Below are 22012 nucleotides of genomic sequence, written 5' to 3' on the forward strand. Positions count from 1 at the left end.
TGTTGGAGGCTTGGTCAGTGAACTCAGTAGCGACCAGAGAGAAATATTTCCTCATCTTGATCCACAGATTGGGTTTGGGGATGCAGCCGTTGTGTGCGTGGATCGCATGGATACGAGCCATCTCCCTGGATATCAGTCTAAGGAGGAAGAGACACACATTATAAGACACTATATTACACACTACTCAATACAGTATACCAGTACTCACCTTTCATGCAAACATGTTGCTTCTGATGAATGAAATAAAATACAATGCTCATCCAAAATTACTCATGGTGTGTACATTTACAAATCAAAGCCCGCCTTACCTGCAAGCTAGACAGATACCAGGATCAGCTTGAAGAGGGTTTTCGAATAACATTGTCCCCCATCCGTTTAACAGGCACCTCCACACTTCACCTGTACCATCACACCTGAGTAGGCTGGGGTCCCTGTTGGACTGCACCACGTCCTCACCTGAGTATGGTAGGATCCCTGACGTCCTGTGTTCCGAGGGCGTCCCCCTGCATGAACTCGTAGCAAAGGCCATTCTGGAAGGTGCAGTAGAGCCGCGGCGCGCAGCCGTTAGCATGCAGCACCTGGGAACACACAAATTATTAGACACAGGTGGCCTAAGACAGACCAGGAAATAGCCTAAACATGGGTCCATGCACAGGGAGTTGAACTTGGCTACCAGTGTAGATGTACTTCCTGAAGAGTCTGGTGTTTGATTTACATACACTGCTCAAACAAATAAAGGGAACACTAAAATAACACATCCTAGATCTGAATGAATGAAATAATCTTATTAAATACTTTTTTCTTTACATAGTTGAATGTGCTGACAACAAAATCACACAAAAATAATCAATGGAAATCCAATTTATCAACCCATGGAGGTCTGTATTTGGAGTCACACTCAAAATTAAAGTGGAAAACCACACTACAGGCTGATCCAACTTTGATGTAATGTCCTTAAAACAAGTCAAAATGAGGCTCAGTAGTGTGTGTGTGGCCTCCACGTGCCTGTATGACCTCCCTACAACGCCTGGGCATGCTCCTGATGAGGTGGCGGATAGTCTCCTGAGGGATCTCCTCCCAGACCTGGACTAAAGCATCCGCCAACTCCTGGACAGTCTGTGGTGCAACGTGGCGTTGGTGGATGGAGCGAGACATGATGTCCCAGATGTGCTCAATTGGATTCAAGTCTGGGGAACGGGCAGGCCAGTCCATAGCATCAATGCCTTCCTCTTGCAGGAACTGCTGACACACTCCAGCCACATGAGGTCTAGCATTGTCTTGCATTAGGAGGAACCCAGGGCCAACCGCACCAGCATATGGTCTCACAAGGGGTCTGAGGATCTCATCTCGGTACCTAATGGCAGTCAGGCTACCTCTGGCGAGCACATGGAGAGCTGTGCGGCCCCCAAAGAAATGCCATCCCACACCATGACTGACCCACCGCCAAACCGGTCATGCTGGAGGATGTTGCAGGCAGCAGAACGTTCTCCACAGCGTCTCCAGACTCTGTCACGTCTGTCACATGTGCTCAGTGTGAACCTGCTTTCATCTGTGACAGGGCGCCAGTGGCGAATTTTCCAATCTTGGTGTTCTCTGGCAAATGCCAAACATCCTGCACGGTGTTGGGCTGTAAGCACAACCCCCACCTGTGGACGTCGGGCCCTCATACCACCCTCATGGATTCTGTTTCTGACCGTTTGAGCAGACACATGCACATTTGTGGCCTGCTGGAGGTCATTTTGCAGGGCTCTGGCAGTGCTCCTCCTGCTCCTCCTTGCACAAAGGCGGAGGTAGCGGTCCTGCTGCTGGGTTGTTGCCCTCCTACGGCCTCCTCCACGTCTCCTGATGTACTGGCCTGACTCCTGGTAGCGCCTCCATGCTCTGGACACTACGCTGACAGACACAGCAAACCTTCTTGCCACAGCTCGCATTGATGTGCCATCCTGGATGAGCTGCACTACCTGAGCCACTTGTGTGGGTTGTAGACTCTGTCTCATGCTACCACTAGAGTGAAAGCACTGCCAGCATTCAAAAGTGACCAAAACATCAGCCAGGAAGCATAGGAACTGAGAAGTGGCCTGTGGTCACCACCTGCAGAACCACTCCTTTATTGGGGGTGTCTTGCTAATTGCCTATAATTTCCACCTGTTGTCTATTCCATTTGCACAACAGCATGTGAAATTTATTGTCAATCAATGTTGCTTCCTAAGTGGACAGTTTGATTTCACAGAAGTGTGATTGACTTGGAGTTACATTGTGTTGTTTAAGTGTTCCCTTTATTTTTTTGAGCAGTGTAGATGTCCTCTAGTGAAGCGCCTGAAAGCTCTGAAGTGTCAAGTGTGTGAACTGTGAAGGATGTGTGTTAGAGAACGTGTGTATGCGCACCTGGAAGCTCTTGAGCTCGTTATCTCGGTCGACGATCAGCTCCGTCTTGTTCCCATACACACGTACCAGAACCACGTCTTCTGGACTCGCCTCCACATAACAACCAACCAGCTTATTAGTGGTCCCATCAGTGAAGAGCTGAGAGAGGAAGAAGGGGAGAGACACAGAGAGATTAATACAGAATAAAACATAATTATTTTTATTTTTTTAAATCACCAGTGAAGGTCTGGAAAGAGGGACTTGGAGGGAGAGATTCCGGGAGAATTTCAATTGGATACTCCTCGTGTCCTCAAAGCCCATTGGATATGAAAGGACACAAGGAGTATGCAATTGAGATTATCCCATCGTTAAATTGGGTTTACTCTAGTTTACTGTCACTAGATAATGAGGCACAAGCCTGTCCTTGTCAGGAATCATATCAGAAAGCATAGGCCTAGATGACCATGAGAAGGTTGAGTGAGTCACAACAGTGAATTCCTAGAATGTCTGACTTTCTCCTGAGCTGAGATAGCAGAAACAGTAGGTCATGTCCATGTAAAAGGACCCATGAGCATCAACATGTGAAGAGTAGGAGTATATCAAATTTGGTGTCAAATGAGCTAAGAGTCTATATTTTGGGGAAATGAAGGTTTAGATATGTTTTTCAACCATTTTCCATCCTAATAATAATAATAATAATAATAATAATTATTATTATTATTATTAGGAATAAGCAAAGGCTTTGATTTCTGGTCACACAGATCGCAAAAGGGTCTTAAAAACATCTACTAGAAAAAGTCTTAAAGTATTAGAAATACATAAAAACACAATGTTGAAGTAAAGGCCCCTGCCAAGTAATATCAACATTTATATTTAGTTGTGCAGAAATTAAGAAATATTGTCTTGTGATTCTGTTACCAAAAACCCACACATCTTTCAGATATTTTCAAATTTCTCTCCCTCATGAGAGTTCACAGAAGTAACAAGTTTAGGTTGATCTACCAATTAGTTAGTTTTTACTGATAATAATTCATACACAAAAGTAATAAGTAATTAAAAACGTGTCACACATACCAAAATTGATAACAGAAACTAGGTTCCCATTCAATTGGCAACAGATTTTGATGCGAATTCAAGAATCCGGACAAAGAAGATATGTGCATTTTCCCACTAATGGTGTTATAACCAAATTGACTTTTTGCAGATATTCTTTTTTAAATATATATTTTTTTAAATTGCGTGATAACCTAGTGCACAAAAAATGAACTCTTCCGCTTACTTTTTCATGTACCAAATAAAAAATCTAAAGTACAATTTTTTAAGTTTCCATCGCATTTTCAACTCTTCTGCGTTAAATAGCAAATGTGGCTACTTTGGTCTTGGAATGTGCGCTCTAGCCAACAGCTCACAGATACAATGCAGGTAGGCTGTGCGGGTATAGTCTACATGGTGAGGTTATTATGGAGAAGAGCGAGAATATTTATTTGTCAAACGGCAGTCAAGCATCGATCATCATGTCATCAGAATAAGACCCTCAGTATTTTCTGAAAGGAGCATCAAGATCACAGTGCACTTTCACCACCCTGTGAAGTTCATAACTTATTTCATCTCCAAATTTACTTCGATATGATGGTTACTATATTAATATTTGTGCATAAAGGCAAACAAGCAAATTATCTGTTGGCATTTGTAAAATTGTAATTTGTAAAATTTAAAACTTCCTTTTTCCATCACAGCTGTCATGTTTAAAAATATATATTTTTATAAGGTATGACTTTACTTGCATAAAACCTGAGGACAGAAACCTGGTTAGATGACCGAAAAATCAGTAACAGAATGACTGCAATTCAATTGGCCACGATGGGAAATCATAGTAGTCACAAGTTAAGTTGTATTACTAATAGAGTATGTACAGGATACACATGGTATACACCATCCAATGACATGCTTACTTGCAGGTTCCTTCTGGACAATGCAACAATAAGAAATAATAAAAGATAATAAGAACAGAAAGTAAATTGCTCAGTAGAATATAATAAATGTTTTAAGTATAATACAGGAAGGCGCAATCTATAGTCCAATATTTACACATGTATCAGGGAAAGGGGGGATTGGGGGCCAAGTGTTTAAATTGTGCCTGATTAGCAACAATAAATAAGAGTCTGGTAGCAGCAATTGTGATGTGGTGAAGCAGAGTATGTGAGCGGAGTTGAGAGGCTGGACCCTCCAGGTCCATTCCAACCACTGCTAAAAACCGCTTCGCTCCAAATTCACTCCCTTCATTAAAAAAAAATTCCCAAATTAACAAACAACCATCTATTTTTGTGACTTCCTGGACCTACCATTTGATTTTGAAGTATTGAAACCAAACCAAACGAGTGTGCTCCCGAGTGGTGCAAAGGTCTAAGGCACTGCGTCTCAGTGTAAAAGGTGTCACTACAAATCCAGGCTGTACCACATCCAGCCGTGATTGGGAGTCCCATCGGGCGGCGCACAGCATTGTCCTGGTTTGGCCGTGGTAGGCTGTCAATGTAAATAAGAATTTGTTCTTAACTGACTTGCCGAGTTAAATAAAGGTTACATAATGAAAAGTATTTGAATAAACATGAAAAGGTGAATGTAAGACATTCACATCATTTCAAATATGTCATATTGAACAGCATATACACACTAAATAGGTCAGGAGCCAAACAGGGAGCCTGAGAAGGAATGAAAATAAATTATTTAGGCCATATTACTTCAAGGCTATAGCCTACAAAGAAATACATTGTGAAGCATTTGTGAATGCGACAATAGGCAGGTAGGGACATGAAGCTCTCAGCATTTAAACCATTTTGTTGTATTAAAATCATTATAGTCTATACATTTCGCATATAGGCTGTGACTTAAAGAATTAAATATAAATAAAAAATTACTTATTAGAGCCTTTGAATTTATTTTTAGAATACATTTTTAAAAACAGTCGTTTGCCCAGTCTATGTCTTCTGTCTCATGTGATGGTGTCTGGAGAGCCGCCCAGCAGCAGAGAATATCCTCTCTACACTTGCAGAGCCACTGGGGATGCTAAACACCCTTTTGGCCACTCTTGACAGGCTGGGCAGAGATGCAGAGTTTTTTTTTTTTATATATAGTTAGGCCTAAAGGATTTTAGGCAAAATAACCCAAACGAAACAGAAAGCTTCTTGAATTTGGGAATATACCAGGCCTATTGGGCCAAAATCAATTATGGCCTATTGTATAGAGCAGTGGTTCCCAAACTTTTTATAGTACCGTAGCCCTTCAAACATTCAACCCCCAGCTGCGTACCCCCTCTAGCACCAGGGTCAGAGCACTCTCAAATGTCATTGTAAGTCAGCCACACACACTATACGATACATTTATTAAACATAAAAATGTGTGAGTTGTCACAACCCGGCTCGTGGGAAGTGACAAAGAGCTCTTATAGGACCAGCCCACAAATAATAATAATCAATAATTTTGCTCTTCGTTTAACCATCTTACATATAAAACCTTATTTGTTGAACGAAAATTGTGAATAACTCACCACAGGTTAATGAGAAGGGTGTGCTTGAAAGGATGCACATAACTCTGCAATGTTGGGTTGTATTGGAGAGTCTCAGTCTTAAAATCATTTTCCACATACAGTCTGCGCCTGTATTTAGTTTTCATGTTAGTGAGGGCCGAGAATCCACTCTCACATAGGTACGTGTTTGCAAAGGCATCAGTGTTAACAGCGTGATTTGCCAAGGCAGGATATTCTCTGAGCACAGCCCAATCCAGAAATCTGGCAGTGGCTTCTGATTAAATTCAATTTTCACAGAACCGCTTGTTGCAATTTCAATGAGACTCTCTTGTTCAGATATCGGTAAGTGGACTGGAGGCAGGGCATTAAAGGGATAACGAATCCAGTTGTTTGGGTCATCCGTTTGGGGAAAGTACCTACGTAATTGCGCACCCAGCTCACTCAGGTGCTTCGCTAAACCACATGACATTGTCCGTAAACTTGAGTTCATTAGCACACACATTTTTTTTTTACAAAAAATGGAAAGACCTGTGTGTTGTCCTTGTTAATGCAGACAGAGAAGAGCTCCAACTTCTTAATCATAGTCTCAATTTTGTCCCGCACATTGAATATAGTTGCGGAGAGTCCCTGTAATCCTAGATTCAGATCATTCAGGCGAGAAAAAACATCACCCAGATAGGCCAGTCGTGTGAGAAACTCATCATCATGCAAGCAGTCAGACAAGTGAAAATTATGGTCAGTAAAGAAAACTAAGCTAGTCTCTCAATTTAAAAAAAAACATGTAAATACTTGATAACCCCTTGATAACCAGTGCACTTCTGTATGTTGTAAAAGCGTTACCTGGTCGCTGCCCATATCATTGCATAGTGCAGAAAGAACACGAGAGTTCAGGGGCCTTGCTTTAACAAAGTTAACTATTTTCACTGTGCTGTCCAAAATGTCTTTCAAGCTGTCAGGCCTTCCTTTGGCAGCAAGAGCCTCTCGGTGGATGCTGCAGTGTACCCAAGTGGCATCGGGAGCAACTGCTTGCACGCGCGTTACCACTCCACTGTGTCTCCCTGTCATGGCTTTTGCTCCATCAGTACAGATTTAAACATGACCAGCAGCTACGTTTGGCTACATACGGAGCGTTAGTGGAATTCCCCGAGAGAGTAACGGTTAATGTGATTGGATGTTAATTATTTGACTATGCTACCTGTATTTGACATTGTGCTGTTATTCCGCTGAACACTAGATTGTTTAATGTTATTTTTGGAAGTGAAATGAGGCTACTCAGGCGAGAAAAAAAACCTAATCCAAATGTATTTTTTTCATTTTAAAAATGTGAATCACATTTTTATTTGGCGTACCCCCGACGGCATTGCGTGTACCCCCCAGTTTGGGAATACCTGGTATAGATAATAGAACAAAAATGAATGAAACATTTAAGAGATCTGATTTTTAGTTTATAAATACTTTGCTACAATGACACATGTAGTTATCTACCCACCTTGTTTCTTTCTTTTGGCATCTGCATGTAGTAAGTAGGGATGCACCGATATGACATTTTTGTCCAATACCGATATCAAAATGTTTGTGGGCTTAAGCATTCTCATACAGTTAAATAATTACATGGACGCAGCGGTCTAAGACAATGCATCTCAGTGCAAGAGGCATCACTACAGTCCCTGGTTCGAATCCAGGCTGTATCACATCCGGCCGTGATTGGGAGTCCCATAGGGCAGCACACAATTGGCCCAGCGTTGTCCGGGTTTGGCCGGGGTATGCAGTCATTCATTGTAAATAACAATTTGTTCTTAACTGATTTACCTAGTTAAATGAAGGTTACACATACACACCACAAAAAGTTATTTTATTGGCATTTACATATGTCCCTAGTACCAGTAAAACATAATCAAAACCCATCTTTCACTTACTTGTTGTGCTGTTTGGTTGTTCATTTGTTCAGTCGTTTCATTCTCAAACAGGATTTCATCATGCATGCCAAGCAGTGAAGTTTCAGCTCTGTGTGTCCGTGGCCTCTCTTCCTCGGCGCGCACTGTCACTATGTCCGTTTCCATCTTGTCCAGCTGTGTATGTAACATTTCACGTAAACCCTGTTTGTCTGCATCGAAGTAGCGGTCCTTGTACCTAACATCGAGCATGGTGGCGACACAGTAAAGAGGCTCAGAGAATGCCACCGAATCACATGTTCACAGCCGAGTTTTAACCCCACGGTCTGTGTTGGCAGTTTGTTGAGCAGGTGTTTCAATACCATGACAGAGGGTATCACATCTGCTGCAGACGTAGTTGACCTTATTTCTCAAGTCAGTTTTTCAAATGGAGCTTGGAGTGATCATGTTTTCAAGTTTAAAACATGTTCTCAAATGCCATTGAAATGGCAGCAGCGGTATGAGAACCAGCACATTCTTGAGAATGAAAGACGGCTTTCCTCAGTACCAAATCCTCGTCGACCCACTGTGCTGTCAGACTCAGCATGTTCATGGGGATGACGTCGCTGGTCCAAATGTCAGTCGTGAGGCTAATAGCAGTGACGCTCATGGATGTGAGTTTCAACAATACTGTGTCACTCCGGTAAGACAACATCTGAAAAATATTGTGTACCGGGGCTTGACCAGTCGGCGAAAGCCAACATCATCCACGGCAGAGCACGGTTGATTGTTAAGGGCAATGAACTCCATTATCTTGGCGTTAATGAATTTTGCCTTTGAGTTGTCTTGCTGAAATGTTCTTACTCTTTCAAACGACTGCTCGACTTGAACTTGTTTAGTTGTTGGAAGCGTGCTCTTAGTATTTTATTGCTTTTGTTCTGTGTAGCGCTGTATTTTTCGTGGCGTCATTACGTCATCTCGACCTCATGGCTTGGTTTTTACTCTGACATGCACTGTCAACTGTGGGACCTTATATAGACAGGTGTGTGCCTTTCCAAATCATGTCCAATCAATTGAATTTACCACAGGTGGACTCCAAGTTGTAGAAACATCTCAAGGATGATCAATGTAAACAGGATTCACCTGAGCTCAATTTTGAGTCATAGCAATACCTATGAAAATAAGGTGTTTTTTTTATTTTGTATAAATTAGCAAAAAAAATTTTTAACTGTTTACGCTTTGTCATTATGTGGTATTGTTTGTAAATTGCTGAGGATTTAGATTTATTTAATCCATTTTGGAATAAGGCTGGAACGTAACAAAATGTGGAAAAGGTAAAGGGTTCTGAAATACCTTCAGAAGGCACTGTATTCATCCTGCGCCTGCCTGCACCTGCAACTTTTCATACAGCACCAGCTGGCATTCTGTCAGACTACCACCTGCTACCGCAAGAACTGGTCCTGAACACAACAACAGTCCTGCAATGTTATTTTAGGCGCATGTGATGCAGGTCACTTGCCAACCATGGTCGCAGCAATTTTTAGCGCCCTATAGGCAATATATATTTTTTAAATAACCTAAGAAATAGGTTAAATTACCAGAGATTCTCACATGGCTCATTTTATTCGGCTATTGGTATTACTGGGCAATATCAGCCAACAGGCTAGACATAGTTTGAAGAAAGCAGTTGGAGAGTCTTGCACTTTATAGCCTACCTTTTAGGAGTGGGATGATTTTCAGACAGAGACAAATACAGGTGATCAATATTAATTTCTAGGCAATGAAGTATACTATAGCGTTATTCCGATTTAGGAAGTACATTTCCTTGGAAAGATAACTGCCCTGTGCTTCTCCACCCATGCATAGGCTATATAGCCCACTGTATCTAATTGAGACCACACGCACACCTGATCACGTGGAACCCCTTGCAATTGCCCAGTAACAATATTCTGGGTTACACTGGAGCTTAACAACTGGGCCAAAGGGCAAGGGTTTTACAGGTAGGCTACTTGTTTAACTTCTCCCAGACAAGGAAGAAGGGTCATTCCATGTCATTTCAGCAAGCCATGACACCAACCATCTCAGATTGTTCTGAAATTATTTCTGTAATTAGAAACAGAAGATAAGCATTCCAGAAACATTATTCTGTTGAAATAAAGAGATTACATTACATAGGATGAAACAATACTCCGAGCCGCAGCTCCATACTACTTGTTAAACAGAGAAGTGATACTATATACTTGTTGTTGGGGTGGTATTGGTGTGGGGGGTCCATGGCTGGCTTTTGACAACTTCTTTGGATTCCTCAAGTCTTTCTCTTGGTTAGAAAAAGGTTTGGTTCAAATCAGATGTTCAGTACAATAATTATTGAATATTATATAAATCCTAGAAATTAAAATAGCCAATTTGGGTGCAATCAATTAGCGTAATGTCTCAGATCTAATTATATTTCAACAAAATAATGTTGCAGGAATGCTAATCTTCTCTAACAGAACACTGAGATTGTGGGTGTGGAAATCCTCTTTCTTGTGCTTTTTGAGGTGGAACGGCCCAGCTGTTTGCATTATCAGTGACAGCCACATCATTCAATGATTACTGTTGGGGGAGAAAGTAACACATGGGAACCCATGGTCTGCATCTGTAGTCTCTAGTCAAGTGTGGCTTTCTTTCCTATTTTCCTTTCCTTTACAAACAGTTCACACCATTGAGATGCACCCAATAGCTAATAACTGACCATATTTATGTTCACTGGAATGTGGACAAACCCTGACTAGTGATATGACAGCTAAACAGACCACAGAGAGACTAGCCCTATAGACACTGGCCCTCTCTCTGGCCACCCACCCCAACATAGCTGGCATTCCTGGCATGGTTGACTAGAGAGATGGGCACACTGGCACCATGCTACGACCACACACACGTACACTGCCTTTATGAATGAATTATTTATCTCATGACCGTCTACACATACCCAGAACACAATGCACCACTAAAGCCTGTGATCATCCTGCCCCAGTGTTTATGTGGTGTGTTGCTCCACATGTCACAGGTAATAAAGCGCCAACACAACTGAGCTAACTATTAACAAACATTCTACTTTTAGGTGACATGTTCTTTGAATGAGAACAAAATGTCTGCATATCTTAGTAGGCTATTACTTTATTGTGGCTAAGCTTAAAAGCGTTAAGTCAAATGAAACAAAGTTTCTATCCATTGATGAGGCCATTGACGATCAAACATAAAAAAGTGACTAAATATCTCTTGCACGGCCACATCAGAGTAAGGCAGAAGGCCACATGGCATTAACGTGTGATAATAAGCAGCTGTAAGCTCAAAGAATTGGAATGGGGTGTGACTGGGCTGTTGGTGTTGGCAGCATCTGGTGTTTTCAGGGATAGAGGGCTGGATGTTTGGGACTGGACTTGACACTAGATATTTACAGTAACTGAAATCCCCCCGCCCCTTCATGTCCAGGTGGCTCAGTCAGGTCAGTTGTGTTCCAGTAACACCACCCCCCCCCTCACTCTCCCCGTCTCCCTCCGTATACGTCTGACTCATTCTGCCTCCCTCCGTATCCGTCTCCCTCTCCATCTGTCCTCCAGTTCTCTCTCTCAATTTGTCCTCTCTCTTTCTCAGAGTTGGCACGTGCCCATGCCTGTGGGGGCAGCTGTATAGGGCTGTGCTGGCACAGGGTGGTGTGGGTTAAAGGGACAAAGGCAGGCAGACAAAGCCTGTTTGGGTGGCTCCCATTGAGAAAAGCTGTGTCGGGCGGTCAACAGTGTCACGATCTCAGTTACAGGGCAAAAGGGGTGACCAGCCCAGATTAGGCTAGGAACACACACGCAAATATCCAGCGGGGACAGTCACATTCTGGCCTCAATGTACAAAACAACCCAGAATGACTGGGGAGTTAGACATGTGTTGGTTTGTCAGCACTAGAAGAGGAGTGGGAAGTTACTCTCACTAGCAAGGCCCCAATGAAACCAGTGTGTCATGTATCATTAGTGTCATCATCATATCTCCATCCAGGTCACCCGTGATACAAGTCAGTATTCGACTTCATCCATGTCTGAGGACGTCAGGAGATGACGTGGAAACCGGCCACTAGCGGCAACATTGAGTGCTGTTACCTTCAAGTAGGTTTTAGTTTTGATAGTGCATTGTGGACAGGGATGGCGGATGGGCGTAAGCATCTGCCTCTGATTCCAAAGGTTCCAAATTCAAATCCAGCAATAGAAAGTTGTTTTTGATATGTTTGTTTTAAGCCTAACCTTAACCCTTATGTTAACCATTTGGAGTTCATGCCTAACCTTAAACACTTCGAAATTTGACGTTTGGAACAACTTGGAAATTTGACGTTATAAGCATGGATGAACATCTAATTCTGACGTGAGACTTGGTAGCATATGTCATATATCTCACATGTCAACACATTGCCATAAAACAGCTGACCCTTGGGCAGGAGACAAGTGTCACCTGATAGCAGGCCTACCTACTGCTTAGTGCCAATGAATAATACATTTCCCAGACTGACTGACAGGAACCCTAAACATGGCAGGGTCAGAGTAATTCACACAAACAGGGTAGGAAATAGACCTAGCTAGGTCTATCAATGGACATCAATTCCAGTTTGTATGGAGATAAGAGTGAGGCGTGTTTGTGTGCCTGTGCAGTTGGGGGTGAGTTGTGTCTTTTGTGAATTCAAAATTAGGTGTGTGTCTGGGGTCAGGAGCGAGGCAATTAGGATGGGGATATGAAGTGGTCATCAGACCATGGGTGACTCACAGGGTATTGTAATCCTCTAGACACACAGTGTTGCCACTACCATGTCCATCTTATCTGAGTGGACAGCTTTCAAGGTGCCTGTATTTACAAGAAGCTATCAGGGCAGTGGAAAATGTAAATTAGATAGGGGCTTTGAGCTAATACATACAGCCAGGCTCTATTTCTGCTGGCTAATGTTAACGTCATCAATGCTGCCTGACCCTCACGTCATTGCCAGCTGGTCACTGACAAATACAGATTACTGGACACATTTCATCCACACACACACTTGCTGTAACCACAGACAAAAGGGGTTAGTTATCAGTAGCTATATTTGCTGTAACTGTCTCCTTTAAATACGCCACGTCTTGAAAGGGAGAGGGACGTATGACATTTCTATCAATATATCCATGGAGCACTGAAGATTGACACGAAAATATCTTATTCATTCGACCTAAGAATCCACCAAAGTGGTTAGTTAGTTAGCTACTACTACTCCCTGGGCGCAACCAAGCTAACTAGTTAACACCACTGACTTTCATCTCAGCTTGAATACCTAACTGCAAACTAAATGCAAGAGAAGCCAATGATAAAATGTATGCACAAGGCGAGGAATATATCAAGGGACTGATCTGATAGCTATGCTAACTTTAGCTAGCTAGCCAACTAGTGATGTTGGGCCATTGGCGCATCATTCAGTGGAGAATTGTCAACCTTACCTTGGTCTTGACATGGTTCATGTCCCACGCTGGCCGAAGCTGCTTTATCAGCTTCATTGCTCCATCCGTTACATTATTTTCCTCCACGAAAATCGGGAATTTTCGAATTACCGGCGACCCAACAGGCACGTGTATCTCAGTCTCCATAATGTGGTTTATTTTCCGTTTCGAATTATTAACAGATATTTCTGGAATTCGGGACATATAAAAAAATAAAAAATAGCCAACAGTTGTTTTATGAGCTGGTTGGTATAAACGGCTAACGTTGGTTAGCAAATGAGCTAGCTAAACCAGGGGCTTGTCGGTGTGAAAAGCAACGGCGCTGATGAAGAAGATGCAACTACCGGTGAGATCCTCTTCGGTTTTCTCAGGAGCCGGTTAGTCCACGACACGATTTCCTCCGACTTGGCACCGCCCTCGCGAAATCATCCGATGCTAGACACTCACACCGGCGGGCTCGGAGAATGACAACCAAAGATTTGTGTGACGACAGCATTCCAACCCGCACGCACACTTTTTCATCCGAGTTTGTCCGAGTGGAGCCGAAGAGCGCCAGAGAGTCTTCTACAGCGTTATGGTTTCCAATCATATACAATGAGTCATTATTAAATAACATGAGAGAGGCAGCATTTTTAACCTTGAATGAGGACCTACTTTGGATCAGAAAGCCCTCGCATGTCATTGTTTTTGCACAACATTTTAGGCTTATTGAGTAGTCACAGGCACGAGACATAATTTGGTGCGGGGCGCCCCCAATTTCATCCAGTGGGTGTCAGTGTTGTAATGCAAAAACCAGGCGATTACCAGTGCAAGCAATGTTATTGCATTCAATATACAATGGGGTCTGAAATTATTGACATCCTTAGTAAAGATTTAGAAAATACTGAGCTAAATTATATGCCAAAAATTGGGAATTTATATTATTTTATACTAAAGCAATTGTTTAGAGAAAGAGATTTTGTTAAAAAAGGTAGGAGTCAAAATTATTGACACCCCTGTTTTCAATTCCTTTTAATACCTCACCTTGCGAGGATACGGGCAATGAGCCTTTTTCTAAAATGTTCTATGAGTTGGAGAACACATTGATAAAGTTCTCAGAACATTCCTTCATATAGAATTCTTCCAGATCCTTGATATCCTTCATCTGCGCTTATCAACTGTCATCTTCAATTAGTTTTAAGTCCGGAGACTGAAATGATTATCAACCCCTTTACAATCACTAAATCAATCACAGATATATACACACACTAATTATATATACTTTAAATGAAATAGATTTTCCTGTATTTACAGTGCATTTGGAATGTATTCAGACCCCTTTACTTTTTCCACATTTTGTTATATTACAGCCTTATTCTAAAATGAATTAAGTAAAACAAAATCCTCATCACTTGTTTGACAATCAGATCAAAATGTCATGATTGGTTGTGTTCATGACACATTAAAACGTATTATTTTTGTATTTATTTTTTTACAGTTAAATGACATGTCTTTACTATAAATCCCATAAAAAAGGATGTCCCGTTTAAAAGATTGTGACCGTCCAAATGCCACGGTATAATTCCCACTCTGGATGGCACTTTCAAGGGAATTTACTGCTGTATGCTAATACCCTTATATACAATTCTGGCCTTGAATGCAAACACTGTAATAAGACTTTTGGAATTGATTTATGATTTATTTGCACAGGGAAATGTACCAAACTGAAGCTGATGCATTTCATGCGTTGAACTTATTATATTGAACAAATCCACCTTTCATCGATTAAGTTTCAAAATGTTATGGCCCCCTTAAACTGGGTTTGTGCCCCACCTTGGCCACCCAATTCAAAATGTTCTGGACATGCCACTGTGTGTGTGTGTGTGTGTGCTTGTGTGTGTGTGTGTGTGTGTGTGTGTGTGTGTGTGTGTGTGTGTGTGTGTGTGTGTGTGTGTGTGTGTGTGTGTGTGTGTGTGTGTGTGTGTGTGTGTGTGTGTGTGTGTGTGTCTGTGTGTGTGTGTGAGAGAGAGAGAGAGAGAGAGAAAGAGCGAGAGAAAGACAGTTAGTGTGTATGTCAGTGGCGGCTGATGGGGGAGGACGGCTCATAATAATGGCCGGAATGGAGTAAATAGAATGGTATCAAACGTTTTTTATATGTTTGATTCCATTCACTCCATTCCAGACATTATTATGAGCCATCCTCTCTTCAGCAGCCTCCACTGGTGTGTGTGTGCACAGGTACCTCCACGGGTGGGGCATCTCAAAGCTTAAATGCACCAGCGTTCCATGAATATCTGAGCCATGAGGAAATGTTTACATTCCCACACACTCTCCTTCTCTCTCTCTCTCTCTCTCTCTCTCTCTCTCTCTCTCTCTCTCTCTCTCTCTCGCTTTCTCTCTCTCTCTCTCTCTCTCTCTCTCTCTCTCTCTCTCTCTCTCTCTCTCTCTCTCTCTCTCTCTCTCTCTCTCTCTCTCTCTCTCTCTCTCTCTCTCTCTCTCTCTCTCTCTCTCTCTCTCTCTCTCTCACACAGTCACACTCACACACAATGAAGCAATTCCTCCATTCTAAACTAAACTCAGTTGTCCCTCTCCACGCCCTACCCAATTTCTCATGTCAGAGTGCATGTTGACACACACAAATCCTAATTTTGATAGATTGTGAGTCTGAATGGGTGTGTTTGGGAAGTAGTGCATCTCTGCCTCTCGACATGTCTTGAATGGCTCATTTACACACATGCAATTACACTGTCAAACACTAGGTGACATACCAACTCAAAGGCTCATGCACACACTCACATGCACACACACATGATCACATAATGGCTGACCCACAAATGCAAACACACTTTCAAAAAGACAAAGATAAAAACACAGCACACACACACACTAACACATCTAACTGACTGCACAGCTGTGGTAAAGGGTGAGTGCACGGTACACACACAAAAGCACACACATTCGCACGCATGCAAGCACACACACACACACACACACACACACACACACACACACACACATCTAACTGACTGGGGGATCTAACTCTATTGTAGAGTTGACAGATGGTCTTTAGATGGTGCTCAGTTAATGATTAGCTATGTCACCACTTAATCAGAGTACCATTAATCTGTCACACACACACACACACACACACACAGGGTTGGTAGGGTCATTCACTGCCTACATTTACCATGGCACAGTCAGTTCAACCAGGTACATGCTGTCCATTTTATACAAACCACAGCTTTCTTCTATTATCTAGAGAGTCAAGGACTGACATTTTCTTGGAAATGCCTTGATGCAGTCGTTGTAAACAGAGGCGTCATGCCCATAGGGGCCACGGGGGCACGTACCCCCTCAGCTCTGTCCTGTTTAAATAATAATAATAATAATAATAATTTTAGTTGTTGCTTCTCTGTAATACTACTAGCCACCTAGCAAATTTATGAATTTAGCCAGCCCAGATAGGTTCCCAATCTCCCAACCTCATAACTAGCTACCAAGAAGCCATTTTAGGCTATTAATCAAGTTAGAGTAGCTAGCTTGTCTTATTATCTTAGACTTTAGAAAAGCAAGCAATAACTGAATATAGTGAATAAGATTTACATTCCATTCAATCTTTTACCCAGATTTTAGCAGATTGACGACCCACCCACTCTGTCTGCCGAATTCTTTGTCTTTGCTGTTTTCCTTAATAGGATGTCAGTGGGCAGAGCCACGAGGATTGTCAGCAAAATGGGACACACCTGGGCTCTGGTGTGTCCCGGGGATAAATACACCTTTACCCCATTTATTGAGGAGACTCTCTCCACGCAGACACATTGTATTTTTGGTTGTGGCATTTTGCACCTCTCAACACCCCTCACCATCTATGCACACATCCACTCACTTGCACTACGGATTGCTAACTACACACACCATTGTTAATTGTATATAGTTTAGTGTATAAATATATTTTTGTCATTCCTTGATCTCTGCGTTGTCTCCCTTTTTGTTACGGGCTACGAGCCGGTTCGTGACAGCAGAGATGCAGAGAAGCACATTTAATTTCTTAAAAAAAACGAATCAACAATCAGGAGAATACAGACAGCGCAATATGTATGCTGAAAAATAGATGAGGGGTGGGGTTGGGGGTGGGGGGGGTTCTAAGCTGACATATGGACTTGTTTTAAGGTCATGGGAATTTAGCTATTTGATTTAGAAATGTAGGACCCCTTTTGGTATAAATATATATATATATATAGTACCAGTCAAAAGGGTTTTCCTTTATTTTTTACTATTTTCTACATTGTAGAATAATAGTGAAGACATCAAAACTATTAAATAACACATATGGAATCATGTAGTAACCAGAAAAGTATATATTTAGTGGTAACCAAATCAAAATATATTTTATATTTGAGATTCTTAAAAGTAGCCACCCTTTTCCTTGATGACAGCTTTGCACACTCTTGGCATTTTTTCAGCAAGTGGTGTAAAGTACTTAAGTAAAAATACTTTAAAGTACTACTGAAGTTGTTTTTTTGTGTAGCTGTACTTTACTTTTACTTCACTACATTCCTAAAGAAAATATTGTACTTTTTACTCCATACATTTTCCCTGACACCCAAAAGTACTTGTTACATTTTGAATGCTTGGCACACTTATCAAGAGAACATCCCTGGTCATCCCTATCGCCTCTGATCTGGCAGACTCATTAAACACAAATGCTTAATTTGTAAATTATGTCTGAGTGTGCCCCTGGCTATCCGAAAATAAAAAATGAAATGGTGCCGTCTGGTTTGCTTAATATACGAAATTTGAAATGATTTTTACTTTTATTTTTGATACTTAAGTATATTAAACCTAATACTTTTAGACTTTTACTCAAGTAATGTTTTACTTGAGTCAGTTTCTATTAAGGTATCTTTACTTTTACTCAAGTATGACAAATGGGTACTTTTTCCATCACTGCTCTCAACCAGCTTCACCTGGAATGCTTTTCCAATGGTCTTGAAGGAGTTCCCACATATGCTGAGCACTTGTTGGCTGCTTTTTCTTCACTCTGCGGTCCAACTCATTTCAAACCATCTCGATTGGGTTGAGGTCGGGTGATTGTGGAGGCCAGGTCATCTGATGCAGCACTCCATCAATCTCCTCCTTGGTCAAATAGCCCTTACACAGCCTGGAGGTGTGTTGGGTCATTGTCCTGTTGAAAAACAAATGATAGTCCCACTAAATCTCAAATTTGGACTCGTCAAACCAAAGGACAGATTGCCACCAGTCTAATGTCCATTGCTCGTGTTTCTTTGCCCAAGCAAGTCTTTTCTTATTGGTGTCCTTTAGTATTGGTTTCTTTGCAGTAATGCGACTATGAATGCCTGATTCACGCAGTCTCCTCTGACCAGTTGATGTTGAGATGTGTCTGTTACTTGAACTTTGTGAACCATTTATTTGGGCTGCAATTTCTGAGGCTGGTAACTCTAATGAACGTATCCTTTGCAACAGGGTCTTCCTTTCCTGTGGCGGTCCTCATGAGAGCCAGTTTCATCAAAAACGCTTAATGGTTTTTGTGACTGCACTTGAGTAAACTTTCAACGTTTTTGGCATTTTCCGTATTGACTGACCTTCATGTCTTAAAGTAATGATGGACTGTCGTTTCTCTTTGCTTATTTGATCTGTTCTTGCCATAATATGGACTTGGTCTTTTACCAAATAGGGCTATCTTCTGTATACTACCCCTACCTTCTCACAACACAACTGATAGGCTCAAACGCATTAAGAAGGAAGGAAATCCACAAATTAACTTTTAACAAGGCACACCTGTTAATTGAAATGCATTCCAGGTGACTACCTCATGAAGCTGGTTGAGAGAATGCCAAGAGTGTGCAAAGCTGTCATCAAGGCAACGGGTGGCTAATTTGTAGAATCTCACACTTTTTTGGTTACTACATGATTCCATATGTGTTATAGTTTTGATGTCTTCACTATTATTCTACAATGTAGAAAATAGTAAAAATAAAGAAAAACCCTTGAATGAGTAGGTGTGTCCAAACTTTTGACTGGTACTGTATATAAAAAAAATATTTTATAAAATATTGAATTTGGCCTTTACTACTTCACACCATAGAAACGCATTTAATAACACATTTATAAATGTCAAAAAGGACAGTCAAAAAATGTATCATAAGGTTTTGAAGCGTCTCTGTCCTGTATCTAGAAGATGTAAAAAAGCTCAGGAAATATTGTAGCTTTTTTTTACACATATTTACAGTAGCACCCCTCCAGACCATCCCCCCAGCCCAGCCAGGTCACCCGTGATACAAGTGAGTATTCGACGTCCATCCATGTCTGAGGACATTGGGAGATGACGTGGAAACCAGCCACTAGGGGCAACAGTGAACGCTGTTACCTTCAAGTAGGTTTCGGTTTTACTAGGGCATTGTGGACGTGGATGGGGATAAGGATCTGCCTCTGAAACCAAAGGTTGCAAGTTCAAATCCAGTTTTTTAGATTTTTGTTTTAACCCTGTCCCAAACCTTAACCCTTATGGTAACCATTCAGAGTTAATGCCTAACCTTAAGATTTCAGAGTTAATGCCTAAACTTAACTAAATATTTCAAAATTTGACGTTTGCAACAACTTTAAAATGTGATGTTTGAGAAACATGGATGAACGAACATCTAATTCTGACGCAAGAATGTGAGAGTTAGTTGCCCAGCCATCCTCACATACTTTGTGGCCCCTCAAGTTTTGGTGGTGCATGAAACCCCTGCTTGAAAAGGTTTCTAAAGGAAGTGGCTTATTAGAATGTTGGGACATTGTTTTAATCCACTGTAGCCACTGCTAATACGTCACCAGACTGAAATATCCAGTTTTACAGAGTAAAGACAAACTAACTACAGTGGTTTCACACAAGACTAGCATGCAATTTCACGTACAATCATATCTGAGCTGGGTATGACAATGCAGACAAATATATGTCTAATGCATAGCTAATCAACAAGTCTTTACACAATACAACACTTAAAACAATCATCCTGTCTGTAAACATGTTATAAGGCTGTCCTATTGAGTATCAAGGCATGCTAATGTTATACAAAGCATCTGCCAAGCTATGTTGGCCATCTGGACCTTACAGAGCTCTGGACTTTTATAGGGACCCCTTTTCACTAGTTCCTCTGTATGCCTTTATGTCCTGTACCCCCCCCCCCTCTTACCCCATGAATAGCCCATGCTCTCTCTCTATTTCTTTCTCCAACTCTCTTTCTTACTCTTCTTTAACACACTCTGCCATTTCAACTTGAACTAACTTCTTCCTCCCTTTTCCTTCTGTCTCCTGTCTGTCTCATTTATTTTTCTCCTATCTATCCTGAACCTGCCAGAATGGGGATCCCACCTCATCCACACACTCTGCTTCAGAAGGACTCCAACCCAACCTGCACTGCTTAATCTCCATCTCCCTTTCTTACCCCCCTCTACCCCTCCCTTTGTTTTCTTGTTGGTTTCAGTGATTTAAGTGTAATGACATTTATGAGCTTCATTCAGTTCAGTCCCAGTCTCATGTCTCTCGCATGCCACATGTGCTGATTTAAGGCCGCTCCTATAGGAGAGAGTCACAATACAGGATCAGTGATCTAGATGGACAAGGAAAGGAAGCAAGTTAAAGACATTCTCCAGTACTTTGTATAATTATTAGCTTGTAGTTCTGAAAGTAGCACTCACGAGCCAAAAGTGGTCCCTTAAAATTGGTACTACATCACAAACAGTATATGCAGATTTCAGCACCACGTCATTGTTATTGTTCTCGCTCTCTGCTGTGTGTGCATCATGTGCCTCTTGCTAGCTGCCACTTAAATGGTGAGGGGCTGAAGCTCATTGGTTGAACTCGAATTGCTATGGGGCTGGCCCTTGTGGGAAAATGTAAACATGAAAATGTAGGGAAAATGGCATAGGACAGCTTCCAGAAAAACAGTTGCTTTAAAATGTAGGATTTTGTGGCTAATTGAGGTGAGACAATAATTCTGCTAATACTGTAGATTATGCATGTATGAACAACACATTGACACACCCAGTCCACAGTGGGAGTTTTGAAAAATACTTAGTAGTCGCTAAAGTTCCGGAGTGTGTCTTTAAGGGACACAATCAACAAGTTCCCTCTCACACACACCCTCAACACACTGTGTAAGAATCTCCGACCTTGACATGACACAGTTTCCTGAAACACGGAGGGCATCAGAATGCGGTCAGTGTCCTGGAGTGAGTGTGTGTATTAGGATGTGTGTTGGGATGTGTGTGTGTTTGGGCATTGGCACTCTCCTAGGCTTGGGTCAGTGCACAGATATAGGGGCTCTGACTGAGGGAGGGGGAGAGAGGGGAGTGGGAGGGCAGCTATAGGGTCATTGTAACAACTTCAAATAATAAGCATGTGGTCGGTGAATGAGGGCGTGTGCGATTGTGTAGGTGCGTGTGTGTGTGTGTGTGAGGTCTGGGTGAGTGACCACGTGAGTGTTTGTGCATATCTTGAACTATTGTTGAACTCAGTGGGCCATATGGTAGTGAACACAAAGACTTAACTCAAACCCCATTAATAGACAGCAATAGCAATGGCGTCTTTTTGTAAGCACTAACGGAGGCTAACTCCGCTATGGCTTGGTGTTCAAACCCTATGGAGAAAGGAATGGGTTTTTTGGAGGGTTTTTTGATAAACGCCGAAAATAAGGTCTGTGGTAAACTCAGGTTTAGGAGATCTTATACAGTACACTTTGTTCTAATTTATGAGGTAATCTTCATCAGCAAATTTTGAAGCATTTATG

The 22012-nt window shown here is 41.8% G+C and overlaps 1 protein-coding gene across 1 annotated transcript in view; it reads right to left on the reverse strand.

The window, feature by feature from the left end:
• Positions 1 to 13737, reverse strand: part of LOC106583121 (ethanolamine kinase 1) — a 38478-nt gene extending 24741 nt beyond the window's left edge. Inside the window, exons 1-4 of the mRNA XM_014166953.2 lie at positions 13242 to 13737; positions 2386 to 2523; positions 457 to 578; positions 1 to 137 (exon numbers count right to left, since the gene is read on the reverse strand). The exon at positions 1 to 137 is cut by the window's left edge and continues 4 nt beyond it. Coding sequence (XP_014022428.1) covers positions 1 to 137; positions 457 to 578; positions 2386 to 2523; positions 13242 to 13445 — 601 coding nt within the window. The 5' untranslated portion in view covers positions 13446 to 13737. The remainder of the gene's footprint in view (positions 138 to 456; positions 579 to 2385; positions 2524 to 13241) is intronic.
• Positions 13738 to 22012: the final 8275 nt, after the last annotated feature.

This window comes from Salmo salar, chromosome ssa22 (genome assembly GCF_905237065.1).
Source record: "Salmo salar chromosome ssa22, Ssal_v3.1, whole genome shotgun sequence".
Classification (NCBI taxonomy): domain Eukaryota; kingdom Metazoa; phylum Chordata; class Actinopteri; order Salmoniformes; family Salmonidae; genus Salmo; species Salmo salar.